General features: G+C 44.7%; 1 protein-coding gene across 1 annotated transcript in view; it reads left to right on the forward strand.

Annotated features, from left to right (window-relative positions):
* Positions 1 to 14,524, forward strand: part of CYB5B (cytochrome b5 type B) — a 217,496-nt gene that overhangs the window by 172,726 nt on the left and 30,246 nt on the right. The window contains exon 4 of the mRNA XM_069216281.1: positions 14,096 to 14,130. Within this exon, the coding sequence (XP_069072382.1) occupies positions 14,096 to 14,130 (35 nt within the window). The remainder of the gene's footprint in view (positions 1 to 14,095; positions 14,131 to 14,524) is intronic.

The following is a 14,524-nucleotide window of genomic DNA, read 5'->3' on the forward strand; positions in this document are numbered from 1 at the left end:
GAATACCATGGGGGGGGGGAAGGGGAGGAAACAAAGCGGAGAGAAAAGAGGGTAAAAAAAACCTGGAAAGAGGGCGAGTGGGAAAGAGAGGAAAAGAAAGAAAAAAAACAAAGGAAAGTTGAGGAAGGAACGCAAGGGTCGGGGAGAGAAGACAGCCGGGATGTATGCGGAAAGGGGAGGGTATCAGAGAAGGAGAGCGAGGAGGAGGGGGGAAATGAGAAAAGAAAGAACGGGGAAAGAGGAGGGAAAAGAAGACAGTGGACGGGAGAATAGAGGGGTAAGTGCAGAAGAGAAAAGTACCAAGATGTGAGAGAGAGAGGAAAAATGAGCGACAATAGCTCTGATGGCAGGAGAGAGGGGGGACTAATCTGATTAATAGGGGTACTCCCCTGGTCATAAGTAAAAATAAAAATAAATATGAAAATAAAAATAAACACAAGCGAGAGGGTAGTGGAACCCACAGTAGGGCATTGTAAGGCCCCAGGGGGGGATCTCATGTGGTGAGGGAATCGTAAAGATATCTAGTCATCAACCTAAAGATGACCACTGGATATTGTCATTCAATCCTCTAGTGTCTGTTTGCAGCCTCCATATCCACCTCTGTTCATATAGTAGTAGTCTATGCTTGGCATTGATTGTTGTTGATTTCAATTGGTCCAACACCACCCATTGCATGTGGTCAGGATGGTGATTGTTGGAGATATAATGCTCAGTGAGTCTTGTGGCATCTCTCTTACAGCGAATGGTACTCCTATGTTCGACGATGCGTGTGCCCACTTTTCTCGTTGTCATCCCAATGTATCTCTTGTCACAGGGGCATGTGATCATATATACCACGTTTTTGCTGTTGCAATTCGTTAATTGTCTCAGTTCCCAGGGCGTCCGTAGTCCTAAATCAAGTGTAAGGGTTTTCTTGGTGAGTGCGCACACGCTGCAGCTGCCGCATGGGAAGTGTCCTTTGGGGGGAGGAAGGTCCCAGAGGGTCCTTTGTCTACTTGTGGTAGGATTTACCCGTGGGCGTGTATGTATGATCATATCCCGAATACTTTTTGCTTTTTTGTAGGCATTCATTGGGATCTGAAAGGGGAGGCCCCCAGAAGTGAGGATTTTCCAGTTTTCATTTAGTATCTTTTTGATCATATTAGACGCTGGGTTAAATATAGTCACACAGATCAATGGTTCTCCCTTACTGGCTCTGCTGCTAGGATGTAGTAGAGTGTCCCTGGGGCTCACACGAGCACGTTTATCGGCTCTTCTCAATAGATGGTCCGGGTATCCTCTTGCTTGGAGTTTCTTAGTGAGCTGCTGCGCATGTTTTTTATAATCCGTTAGTTCGGTACAGTTCCGCCGCAGACGGAGAAATTGGCCCACTGGCAGGTTTTCCTTGAGGGAGCGTGGATGGAAGCTCTGAAACTGAAGGAGAGTGTTTCGATCAGTAGGTTTGTAGAATACTTCTGTTGCCAGTGAGCCATTTCTTTCTGTGATTAATAAGTCAAGGAAGGAGACCGCTGGGTCACCCAGTGTGGCTGTGAATCTCAGAAAGGGATTCAGGGTATTCAGCCAGGTGACAAAAATATTTGCTTCTTCCCTTGTGCCTCTCCAGATGACCAGGATGTCATCGATGTATCTCTTCCATAGCCTGATCTGATTGACATACGGGTTCTCTTCAGTGAGGACCATTTCTTTCTCGAAGTGATCCACATATAGGCATGCCAGGCTTGGAGCGAAGGTGCTACCCATAGAAGTGCCCTGGATCTGTAAGAAAAAGTTCTTATCGAACTCCAAGAAGTTTCTAGTAAGGGCCAGATGAGCTAAGTCCAGGATAAATTCTGGGGGGTAATGTAGTTCCAGATACCCCTATTTAGTAGGTCACTGATCACTTCCAGAGTTGCCTCCTGTGGAATGTTGGTATATAATGATTCCACATCTAGTGTTATGAGATGTTCTTTGTCTTTATCAAATTCCAGGGTATCTAGAAGGGAGAGCACATCTGTTGTGTCTTTGAGGTATGTGGGAATCTGTTTCACGAGTGGTTGGAGGAACCAGTCGCAAAATTGGGACAATGGTTCTAATATGGAGCCAATCCCGGAGACTATTGGTCTTCCCGGGGGTGGGTGTTTATTTTTGTGAATTTTGGGCAAGATGTAGAAGTACGGAGTTTTAGGGTCAGATTGGTTGAGGAAGGCGGCCTCATGTTTAGTGATCCACCCGTTGTTCATACCCTTGTCAATCAGGAAAGTGATTTCTTCCCTGACCTCTTCTGTCGGGTCCCTTGATAGTTTCTTATAGTGATGATTGTTGTTCAGCAGGCGTAGACATTCAGTATTGTACATCACTGTGGGCATTATCACTATGGCCCCGCCCTTATCGGCTGGTTTAATAGTAATGGAGGAGTCATTGCTAAGGTTCTGGAGGGCTGAGAGTTCTTCGGTACTGATATTGTGGAAGATCTCCCTTTGTGTATTCTGTAAGTTGTCGATCCTCCTACTCACTGATTTCTCAAATGCCAAGACTTCTGGTGGCATCAAGTGAGGGGAGGGGGTGAACTTGGATTTGGGACGTAGCCCGGTGTTCCTTTCTTGTTCTATATTTGATTCGGGGTTCATAAGAAAAAAGGTTCTCAGTCTGATCTTGCGAAATAACTCTGCTAGTTCTATCCTTAGTTTGAAGATATCAAGTTTTGGGGTAGGGACAAAACCCAGACCTTTCTCTAGGGCTTGGAGCTCGTTGGTATTTAATACTTTTGGGCTCAGGTTGACAACGGTGGTGGATCCCTTACTTATACTCTGCTTGTACTGGGGGATTCGTCGTCTGTTAATCCCTCCTTTAGGTTCCAACTTACTCCTTTTTTCCTGCCCCTTCCCCGTCCGGGGCCTCTCCCAAAAAAAGGAACATTGGGATAGGGCCAGGTCGTTTGTGGCTGGGGATGCAACGGGGCTTGGAATTGGTTTGGTGGCCCATAGGGGGAGGGCCAAACCCAGGGGGGCATGTTGAGCAACGGAGGTGGGTGGGGGTGGGTGGCCTGTGAATGGAGTGGGCCAGTTGTTCCGGGTATTCCCCCTCCTGCCCCCCCTCGGCCGTGTAAGTTGTGTGCGGCTGGCGTCGGAGTCTGAGCTCGAGTAGCCTCCGGACGATGTGTCGGAGGGCAAAGAGGATTGGGCTGTAAAGTCTTCCCTGGAGTAGGGATGTACTTTCTCCAGGGAGAACCTGTCCAGATCTTTCTGGAATTTGGTGATTTTCCGGTGAGTCAAGTAGTCTTTGAACTCGCCGATTGTCTTGTTAGTTTCTTCTAGTTTCTTCTTGAATGCTGTGACTGTAAGTCCAGTCTTTAGGTTACTTTCTGCCGTTTTAATTTGAAGCACTAGAGCCTCTGATAGTCTGGTGGCTGTCTTGATGATTAGGATAAGCCAATCACGTGTGCATTTCCAGGCTATCAGTGACCAGTCCTTCCTAAATTCTTTGTCCTCTAGGAAGATACGTGGTTCGGTGGTGATAATCAAACCGTTTGGGGCTGCGTTTTTTCTTAAGTATTCAGTTAGGACAGCCCCGTGTAATATTGTTTTCACTTGTGTCCTCTTAAGTTCAATCAGAGTGTCCCAGTCCCCTAATTGAGCTATTGTCTTGGAAAGAGAAGCATCTCCTAAAAGTGAGGGTGCAGCGAGGATGGCTTGGAGCTCCTCCTCGCTGAAGGCAAGCCCTTCAGCCATGATAGGGGAAGGGAAGTAAGGGTATCCAAGAATCCTGTGCGTATGTCACAGGTATGGAGAAATATGTAACAAGGCTCTCACAGCTAGCTGCTGTGCTCACTACAAATACACAAAAGGAGAGCACTGGGAGTGTTGCTATCCCACACCGCCTCCCTAAAGAAATCTATGTAATCACTAAAGGTGTGGGGTAGTAGGGAACCGAAAGTTAGACTGGGTCAGTCTTAAATCGGTGTTGGTTAGGTGGCTTTGGATCCTAACGCGGGGGAATCATTGTTGGAGAATATCCAGACAGGGGGGGTGCTGTGTAGTCCCACAGGGGAAGGGGGAGTCTCCCTTACGGACTAGGTGGTCTCACACACATAATAGTGTCATGCTTCATCATATGACCAGATTTTGCTTTCAAACAGTACTTAAATGTACTCTCTTCACTTTCTGAACGGGCAGGTACTTTACTGTGGGAAGCATTGCTTGTTGACTGACATTATTTTGGCCCTATACCCATTTCCATACCCCTATCTAGTTCCCTAGGTAATATTGTTATTTGGACACCTACTAAATGCTGAATGCTCGATTATAATGGGGGTACCTCAGTAGCTAAACACTATTACATTTCAGAATCAATTCATGTGTCAGTGGAAACTGCCCTTTGTCACCCTGTGGTTCACTTTTCACAGCAGGAGGGTCTTTTTCACTGAAGCTGTCCATGGCTCAGGTTAGCTTCCTAGCATCCAAGAGTCAAACCTTTGCCCATTGGGACAGTCTCCTGTTATCATATGGTGCCAGGAGCACATCTGTTAGAGCCAACACACGAGCTAAAGGGTAAGGTTTTACAAAAAATAACCACTCTCTTGTGCTTTCAATGTATTTTTAGGTTGAGCGTACAAATTCTTTGACCTGATGTAAGTGTTGTGGGCTGTTAACCATACCCATGTCACACCCATCTCTTTCACTCATTCATGGGCTTGCCTTTCAAAAATCACTTGATGTCATTGATGATTGCTTTACGTTTGTCCCGCCTTGAGGCTGTTTTCGTCACACCTTGCAGACTGCCCCTGTTACATGGATTATTGCACGATTGCCGATATGCGTCAGCATGGGCAAAGTATTTCATTTGTGTCTCCCCTTTGTGCTACAAGGTGACCATGGCGCTCACAGCGCGAACAGGCACAACAGCGTGAACTCGATTGGTGGTATTGAGGCACTGGTCATATTATTCTGTTACCTAATTGGAATCGTTTCTTGAGGCTCTCCCCTTAAAACACTTGAAATTGGTAAATGCTTTACATAAAACAGAAATCCTCAAAGCAAAATCGTCTCTCCCGGCACTACAAAATTCACTGCACTCAAGAAAACTCGATCCATAATGCTTTGCAAGCATTCTTTTTCACAACATCGTTGCCCATAACTCATCCTGTGGAGGTCCTAGAACAATGAGACCACCACCAAAATCTTCAGCACAATGTGCTCTTTAAGTCCAGGTCATCCCTTGGTCCCCACACTACATTAGTGGGGACCCTAAAATAATAACCCCTCCCACCATTCAGCATCTGTTCAAGTATTCTCTTGGCTGGAACTTTTATTTTCCAGCTGGAAACAGCTTGTGTTTTAAGTGCCTTGCTTGTAATATCATTATTATAGGCTTGTTACCCCTGAAAATATGTAATGCACTGTGTTCTCTAGGGGTTACAAATATGGTTACTCTGCATTATTTTTTGCCATTTTCTATTTGTGTGGTGATACTTTTTAGGGGCTAACTATATAGTTACATGAACATGTTTCTTACAAATGCTATTTTCACTGTGGTGTCCTCTAAGGGCTGTTCTGAGCATTAGTCATATATTTGTGGCACAGAAACCTGTCCCATAATGATTTGCAGGGCATTACTTTTACAAAACATTTTTGCTCATAACTCGGTCTGTGGTGGTCCTAGGACAAAGGGACCACCTTCAAAATATTCACCACAACATGGTCTTTCTGTCTACACCATCTCTAGGTCCCCACACTGTATTAGTGGGGACTCCAAAATATAACCCCTCCCACCATTCAATGTCTTTTAAACTTTCCCATGGCAAGAACTTTTGTTTTACAGCTCAGAGAAGATTTGTTTTAAAGGCCTTGTTTGTAATATCATTGCAGTCGGTGTGCCAATTCCAAAAACGGACTCTTTTTGGTTTTAAAAGTGGGTTTCGAATAGCCATAATATTAAAACAATTCTTTTAATGTCTATCCTACATTTTGCTCACCTTTCGAATATCTACAGCTGCCAGACTGAATCAGAATACTTCACAAGAATATCATTACGTTTTGACAGGTCATGTGATAAACTGCAGTTGTGACACAAGCTGCAGCTCCACACAGGCTCTGGGATTGTTGACACAAGCTCTTTACAAGGCACCTCTCTGCGTCAGATTTTCATTTTTTACACTGTTTCAACATAGTTGCAGGAGTTTTATCCTTCTTTTCAGTTGTGATTTACTTTTTTGATTTCATCCTTTTCAATTATTCTTTAGGAATGTCGCCACTTATGGATTTTAGGGTTTAAGCATTGCGAGTCCTCCTGGAAGCAGACGTATCATTCTGATCACTATGATATCTGCATTTGGTGCCTAGGCATTCAGCACTACTATGCATACTACAGTAAATCCACCCTGAAGCACCTCAAGGTAAGCAACTAAAGAGGAGGCCAAGCTTTTCATGATGAAGGCCTGCTATTGCACACCATCCCATTCTTCACCTATTCTAAAAAAGTCTCCAAATTGGGAGCATTCCTCTGTGGATTCCTTCCATCTCAAGACAATCTTACAAAGAAGCACAAGTAGTAGAGGTCGACTTACGCTTCTCCTAGTGATCCCATTCTCTGGATAAATCTGAGAGTCTGACATGCCGTCCCCTGATACCAGAGTTTTGACTTTTCTCTAACCCAGTTCCTGTCCATGAAGAAATGCATCTGGAATTTCCAGCATTGTCCACTGATGCCTCACAGATCAAAGCCTTTAGTGAGCCATGCTTGGTCTTTTCTGATTGCCTTTAGGTGAGCCATCCTTGCTTATCTTCCCGCAGATTTTTTTACTGCCTTCAATCCTACCTTGATGAATTAGTGCAGTGCAAAAAAGTTCCCAACATATGCAGTTGTTATGCATTGTATGTGTCATTGATTTTGTCTCTTTTCACGCCCCGATGGGTTGTGAAACAAATATAGAAACTTATACTAGAGTATCAGTTGGTGCCTAATGAACTCTGATTTCATCCCATCAGGTGGCTGGAGCTGGAGCTGAAGCCACATGACACTGCTGGAAAGCTGTTGCTGACAAATAGCACACAGAAAATAAATGCACCTATCCATGCATACATTCTAGGGTTTTCGTTTATCCCTCTGCATCCATTGGTTTGTTCAATTGTCAATCACATTTTGCTTTCAGCCAATGCATCTTACTCCGGTTCAACACCTGAAAGGGATCTATGATTTTGAAGGAATCCTCCATGTATTGAGAGAGGCCCTCCAGGTGTTGAAACAGGGAATTTCCATATATATGGATGCAGCCTTCAGTCTCAAGGGAGGCCAACATCTAGGTTAATCAGCTCTTTCGTAGGGGTTGCTAGGTGGCTGTAATGCTGCATGTTAGAGGCCCGTGATGGTGAGTGGTGCCACAATGTTAGGTCCATCATGCAAACAGGAGGCTACCACTAGAGGACCATCCCTCCATAGAAACATCAGAAGGCCTCTGGATCAAATGTACTTGCTGGAGCAATAGTTGTTGTATGGTTTGTTGTGGTTGTTGTTAGGAAAGAGTGGAGTAAGAGTGAGGCAGACAGAGAAAGAGAGAGAGAGAGAGAGAGAGAGAGAGTGTGTGTGTGTGTGTGTGTGTGTGTGTATATGTATATATATATATATATATATATATATATGTTTGTCTCATCCTACAACTACGTGGGCACAAGGTATACAGTGTCCATGCAGTTGTAAACATGCTCAGCAACCAACATCTCTTGGTCAGTGAGCCATGGATTAGCCTACTCTTTTCATGTTCTCTTCAATAATGAGTGCACAAACCTTTGAGTATGGTTTTCTTCCTCCAGAAAGAGTCATGATGTACAATAAGAGCTTTTCTTGGTCTTCTCTTTGAACGTAGTCTGCAGAGCATTTAAGATACAAACATAATTTCAGTGGGAATCAGAAAATAATCTCACAGCCTCAATATTTGAATTCCATGCATCTGTGTCTTGCATACACTTTACTTTTAGAGTCCAGTTTATTGATGGCTCTAAGACTCCTTGTAGCTGGTTTGGGGGTCATAATCTTCTCCCCAGGAAATTATATCCTTGCTGGATGAGGAGATTCAGCGGATGTTTTGCCTTCTTGGCCTTGAATTGGTTTCTGACCGCTCCACAGCAAGAAGAGTCTGGTATACTACAATTCCACCACTGACATAATCTACAGGAGCAAGATTGATGTTACCTAGTCGCATTTGTTGGCCCTGGAAAACAGTAAGTGAGCTTTACATCACAACTCCCTTTACACTGTTTACCTGAAAATAAAGTAGAACATGCAGCTACCAGACTCCAGAATGTCAGGACTACAGAATTTCTTAGTAGCCAATCATCACTTGCTATTCCTCATCTTTTCTATAAATCCAAGACAGAATTCCAAGTGCAAATAATACGAGTTTTGGTTGGGCAAAGGTCTCATCAAGCTTCATTAGTTCATCAGGATTACTTTCAGATTTCCACCTTTTCTGTTAATCCATTAAAAAAAATCCTGAAAATGTGTTTCAAGCTCGTATATTTCGTTGATTTTAACAGTCTCAGTCCGAGCATAAAAGATGTTTCACTCTTCCCCTGGCCAGGGACGTAGAATGCCAGTCTCCCCTTATTACAGTTGCAGAAGAATGTACTCAAAGCAACATTCTGTGTATGAGTTGACAACATGATTTGTGAAGGGTCTTTTGCCAAGTCAGCCTAATTTGGGGTTTCCAGCAGAATGCACTGCGTGTCAACAACATCTTTACCCAAACGTGCATGGTTGATAATCGAACATTAGCTTTTACAATAAAACACACAAGCCCACATTGCCTGTTTAGCAGGCAAACTGTAGCGCAGTTTAAACGTGATTTGGTGGTAATAGGCATACAGTTCCACACTTTGAACGTAGTGAGGGCATTTAGAATCTAGCAAAATACTCCAGAAGAGATGTACTTGATTAATTGCAACTGAAAGAAACATTTGTACTGTCTTGTTCATGTCCCCTCCTGAAATGGAACCACAGTTGGGGTGTTGTTAGATATGGCTTACACAACAACTTTAAGTGTCTTGCCAGTGTCTTGTAATAAAATAATATATAAATACAAAAATGCATACATGAGGTGCTTTAGGTCAGCCATTTACATCCATTGTTCTGTTCAGGTATCTTTCACCTGCAACACAGCACGGCCAATAGGTCAGCCTACATTAGACATTGTATTGCACTTCAAGCAATTCTTTTTGCCTGACTACATGTGCATATCCACCTGAAAAACAAGGCACTTAATTAAGCGCCAGTGATCATAGGTACAGTGCTGCTATGGTTCACTTTGTACAGTGGTATTTTTACTTTTCATCTTTTAATTTCTATTCAATGCATGTGCTTTAAAGAAATGAATCCATTAAGAAAAGCTACATGCTTGCCAAGATCAGACATTGTTTTTTCCCCCAATGCTTGTTGTACCATGTTAGCAAAGCTTCTCCAGACCGGTACCACCGTTTTTTTTGTTTTTTTTTGTTTTGTTTTTTTTTACTGTTTTTATGTGTGCTTTATACAACCATAACAACCAGGCCCATCAGACCATGGGACAGTAAAAGCAGCAATACAGCATAGTATTATGCATTATGATGGCACCAATATAACACAGACATTCATTGTGCAAGCAGGACAGATCTGAAGCTCTCCCCATTATATGTAACCTCACCCTGTCAAGGTGAGGATTTTAAAGTGTCTGAATCGCAATTGGATGGGGATGGCTACCTCTCATAGGTTCATTTGGGCAGCATTCCAGCCAGTGTCATCCAGGTGTCAAACTTCACCCTCCCATCTTTCTTTCAAATGCCCAAGTTTGAGACATGTTATTGTTCAGGGTTTTATATATCCAGGATATTGCCTTATCTTCTGTTCGCCACATGAGGAGCCTCCCTTCCAAAGGAGCATACTTCGGGAGTCGTTTGGTATCTAGATTTTCTGCCTTCCATCCATGCACTAAGCGAATGTAGTGATAGTGTTGCATATGCGAAAGGTGGTACTCTTGCCTCAGGTTGGAGAAGGTCTGGAGCACGCCACTGTGTATAATGTTCCCCAGTTTAGAGATACCTATTTTGTCCCATGCCTGAAATCCCTTAAGTTTTCCCAGCTCTTTCAGGTAAATGCCCTCCCACAGCAGGGTTTGTCGCGTAAGTTTTGCGTACCAGCCTATCCTTCGTGTTGCCTTATGCCATGCTTCTATTGCTAACTGCGTGGGAAGCAAGAGTGACAGCGTCCCCGTCCCATCCATATAAGTAATGTAGATGTGATTTACTTGTAAACTGGCTCCTCTCTAGCATATACGTAGGGTGATCACCAGACGTGTGCTCCCAGTCATTTACCACTATAAGGTGCACATCCCAGTAGTATGATCTAAGATCTGACAAAGCAATCCCTCCATTGTAGGGCTTGCGCTGAAGGGTCTGCAGAGAGATCTGGGGTGCTTCCCATCCCATAGGAATGTAAGTACCACGACGCAATCTGTCTTATTAAAAATGTCCTTGGGTGTGCATGCGTAGGTGTTTTGAAGGGAGTATATCCGTTTCGGGAGGGAGATCATCTTATATAATGCGCTTTTCCAAATAATGTTAAGGGGATCTTCCCCCACCTGTCTGTGTCGCTCTGAAGCTCTGACAGGATCTTCAAGCTATTCCTACTTCGTCTCTTGTTTTGGTCAACCGTTACATAGACTCCCAAATATTTAAAGCCTTCCTCCTCTATGTGCAGCCTATCTGGGTGTTTATCTGCTTATGAGGACCTCCACCGATAAAGGCATGACTTGGCCCAATTAATTCTATAGTCTGAGTAGGACCCATATTCCTCAAGAGTAACCCATATCTGGGGCAGTGTAGTGCTGGGGCAGTGACATAGAGCAATATCTTTTCAGACCCTCCCTCCCCACTGCACACCCGAAAACCCATGGCATCTGGGTGCGCACGGACAAGACCGGCCAGGGTTTCGATCGTGAGGGTGAAAAGGAGGAGTGAGATCGGACACCCCTGGCGTGTGCCTCTTTCTATGGGGTAACTCCACAGGCTGGCTCTCATTCACCTGGACTGTCACACTGAGGTTCTTATATATCAAGTTGACCCAGTCTCTGAATCGCAGGCCAAAACCAAACCTTTCCAGCGTTTGCATCATGAAGGGCCAATGGACTGTGTCAAAAGCCTTTTGAGTGTCCAACGTTAGTAACAAATGGGGGTCGTTCCTGTCCTTGACTGCATTGATCCAGGTGTGGAGCCGACGGAGATTCAGTCTTGTTAACCGCTTGGGCATGAAGCCTGTTTGATCTTGGTGGACCTGGGATGATATGACAGCTGCTAAGCGCGTGGCAAGCACCTTTGCGAGGACTTTTGCTTCAATATTCAAGAGCGAGATCTGCCGATAGAAGTCACATTCCTCTTTGGGTTTCCCTTCCTTGGGGATGGCCACTATTGTGGCCCTGCGGAAATCCCATGGAAGTGATCTAGACTCTTTGGCCTTCTGAAACATACGGAGCAAATGGGCGAAGAGGATGTCCACATTTTTCTTGAAAAGCTCTACTTGAAGGCAATTCTGTCCAGGCATTTTGCCGGGTGGCATTGTGGCGATGGCCGCTTCAATTTCTGACAGGTCTGTGTCTTTAGCTAGTGCATATTTGTCGTCTCTTGAAAGGCACGGTTAGGGGTACCTTAGTCAGGTACTACTCAATTGACAACACGTGCACGTCGTTATGCATTTGGTAGAGATCTCCATAGAACCCTGCAAATTTGTTAGTAATCTCTAGCTCGGTAGTATAGTGGGAGCCCTCTCTCCCTTTGATGGTGTGTATCATTTGCGCCTCCCAAGCCAAGCGAGAAGTTTGCCTGCTCTGTCCTCTGCTCATATAACCGGTGTTGCATCACAAGGTCTTGGGCTTTTGCCTCTTGCTCTGCCAGTGCCCGATACTCTTTTCGTAGGAGTATAAGATTACACTGGGCCTGTGGATTTATCAAGGTTCCGGGGTCACTCTCTAGGTCTCTCAATCGTTGCTCCATGAGCTCCATTTCCTGCCTCTCTTTCTTACATTTGTGTGCAATTATATATTTGTCTCTGTCTCTAAGTACTGCCTTATATGCCTCCCAAAGCGCAATTGCTGAGATCACCGAGTCATTATTTTCCTTAAAATATAATTCAGTTGCCACCCGCACCTCCCGTGCTGTTGCCTCGTCTTTTAGCTCACAAGCATTCAACCTCCAGCTATTCCTCTCTTTGCGGAGTCAGTCCCTATTTCAACCCATAATGGGGAGTGCTCTGACAATCCTCTCGCCAAGTACTTCGTTTCCCTCCCCACCGTGACTTCACCGGCTGAGCCAAGACATAGGGCCTGATTCTAACTTTGGAGGACGGTGTTAAACCGTCCCAAAAGTGGCGGATATACCACCTACCGTATTACGAGTCCATTATATCCTATGGAACTCGTAATACGGTAGGTGGTATATCCGCCACTTTTGGGACGGTTTAACACCGTCCTCCAAAGTTAGAATCAGGCCCATAGTCTAGTCGAGAAAAAACGTTATGTGCCCCGGAGAAGTAGGAGAACTGTTGGTCTCCTGAGTGTTGGCAGCGGCAGAGGTCAGACAAGCCCAAGGAGGACACCAGGTCAGCCAGAGGGGTCCCTTGCAAGGGGCCTACAGTTTGTCGTGATCTGTGTAACTCGGGGTTGATGACGTCATTGAAGTCCCCTCCTAGCAAACGAAGGGGCAATCCCGCACATGCAGCACCCCAGCCACTCCGGTGTATGTCTGCAGCTGTAATCAGGGCGGGGCATAAACACTTACCAGCATTATCTCCTGCCTTCCCCAGCATCCCTGCACTGCAACAAATGTACCTGTGGGATGTCTCCAAAGTCTAGTGATCAGAAACCGGGGGGTGGGAGAAGGACTTCTTTACCAGGACCGCCACCCGCCTGGACCCAGTGGTGAATCCTGCGTGTGCCAGTACAGAGTAAGTACCCTTGCCAAGAAAACTACAGTGTGAGCCTTTAAGGTGGCTCTCATGAAAGAAAACTGTGTCCGACCTGCAGCTTTTAATCTATGTCGTCACCAGCCCTCTCTTAATTTTATTGCCCAGTCGGTTGAGGTTCCAGGACAGCTTAGTGTACTTGCTACCCTCACCCAGTACGTGTGTACGACTGAAGTCTATAGTACCTGTCTACCCTAAACCCGACTAGCAGGTGTATCCGCAGCCTATTGCTGCTACATCGTGATTGCGGCATTGCTCCTGTCCCCGTTTCTTTGCAGCCAGAATTATTATAAAACATGCATACCCCCCCTGCCCCACCCCCCTCTGTTCTCCGCAGATTTTACCATTCCAAATCAGACTGTTCTGCAGAGAGACCGCAGCGGTCCGTATTCCCACCCTTCCCATGGTACCCTGTGCCACTGTTAACCAAAATCTTCCAGTGATTAAAACTTCTCTTAGGGAAGTCAATGAAATGCAGGTGTGCTTGTGTTTGGTAACCATTTACGTGTGACACTGAGACGACGCCGAACTGTATTCGCTTCATTCAGATTTTCACATCAGCGAGGCCATCGTCGTTCTGGTTTTTGTTTCAAGTACTGCATTCATTTAGGCTGCTGAAACGGTTCTCAAGTTTAATCACCAAAGAGCTTTGGGATTTTCCCTCGCACACCCCGGGAATTTAATCGCACTCCACGGCTCTTTGCCTGTGGTAATAATAGTATACAGGACGGATAGACTCCATAACGGACATTTTTGTTTTTTGGACCATAGCCTGCATTTCTTTGCTGTTGTGATACCCCGAGTCTTCTTGTTGTGTTCTATCGGGTTGTGCACATTTTATGAGACTGGCTCTTTGGCGTGGTGAATTTAGCAACCAAGGGAAGCCATGCGTTTCAAATTATTTTAAGAACATCACTACTCCTTATCACTGTGGCAGTGTTTCTGTGTAAAGAGGCGTTCGAATCAGGAGCACCAAAGCTGCTGAAAAAAGTCTATCCAGGTTTACTTTCTGAATGGAAATAGAAAAACTGGGCAAATTTCACTTTAAAAACATTGACTGTGCCTTTTCATTGCAAAAACCAACGGGAAATTGTATACCCTGCCAAGAAGTACTAAAAATATTTATTTTATTTTGCAGAATGTTCTCATCAGCACGTCATCTAACACTTCCAGGTACAGTGTTCCTTTGTTAGCGCAGCGCCTTAAGTTTGTAAAAAGTAATGGCTGAATGCTCCTTTTGTAGGCTTGTATGTTCCAACCTTGTAAATGATGTTATGAAGGATGATAATCGCCTTACTCGAAGACCCGTTTTTTACCTACTTTTGAAGTACTCATTTGCATTTGGCTTTGTGACCTGGTGACATAATGTACACATTTGTAACGGGTGCATTATCCAGTTAATTTGTCTGACCAGCGAAAAGCATCATACTTGCTGTTTCCATTATTCCATAGAATTCTTCACAGTACATTGCGATTTATAATCCTAACTGTTATCTACTGTAGTGTTTTTGTCACTTGCTGCTATTAATTAACCAGCTGTTTTCATTGTCAGTTTAGAAGCGCCACG

The sequence above is a fragment of the Pleurodeles waltl genome, chromosome 12, assembly GCF_031143425.1.
Source record: "Pleurodeles waltl isolate 20211129_DDA chromosome 12, aPleWal1.hap1.20221129, whole genome shotgun sequence".
NCBI classification, from domain to species: Eukaryota; Metazoa; Chordata; class Amphibia; order Caudata; family Salamandridae; genus Pleurodeles; species Pleurodeles waltl.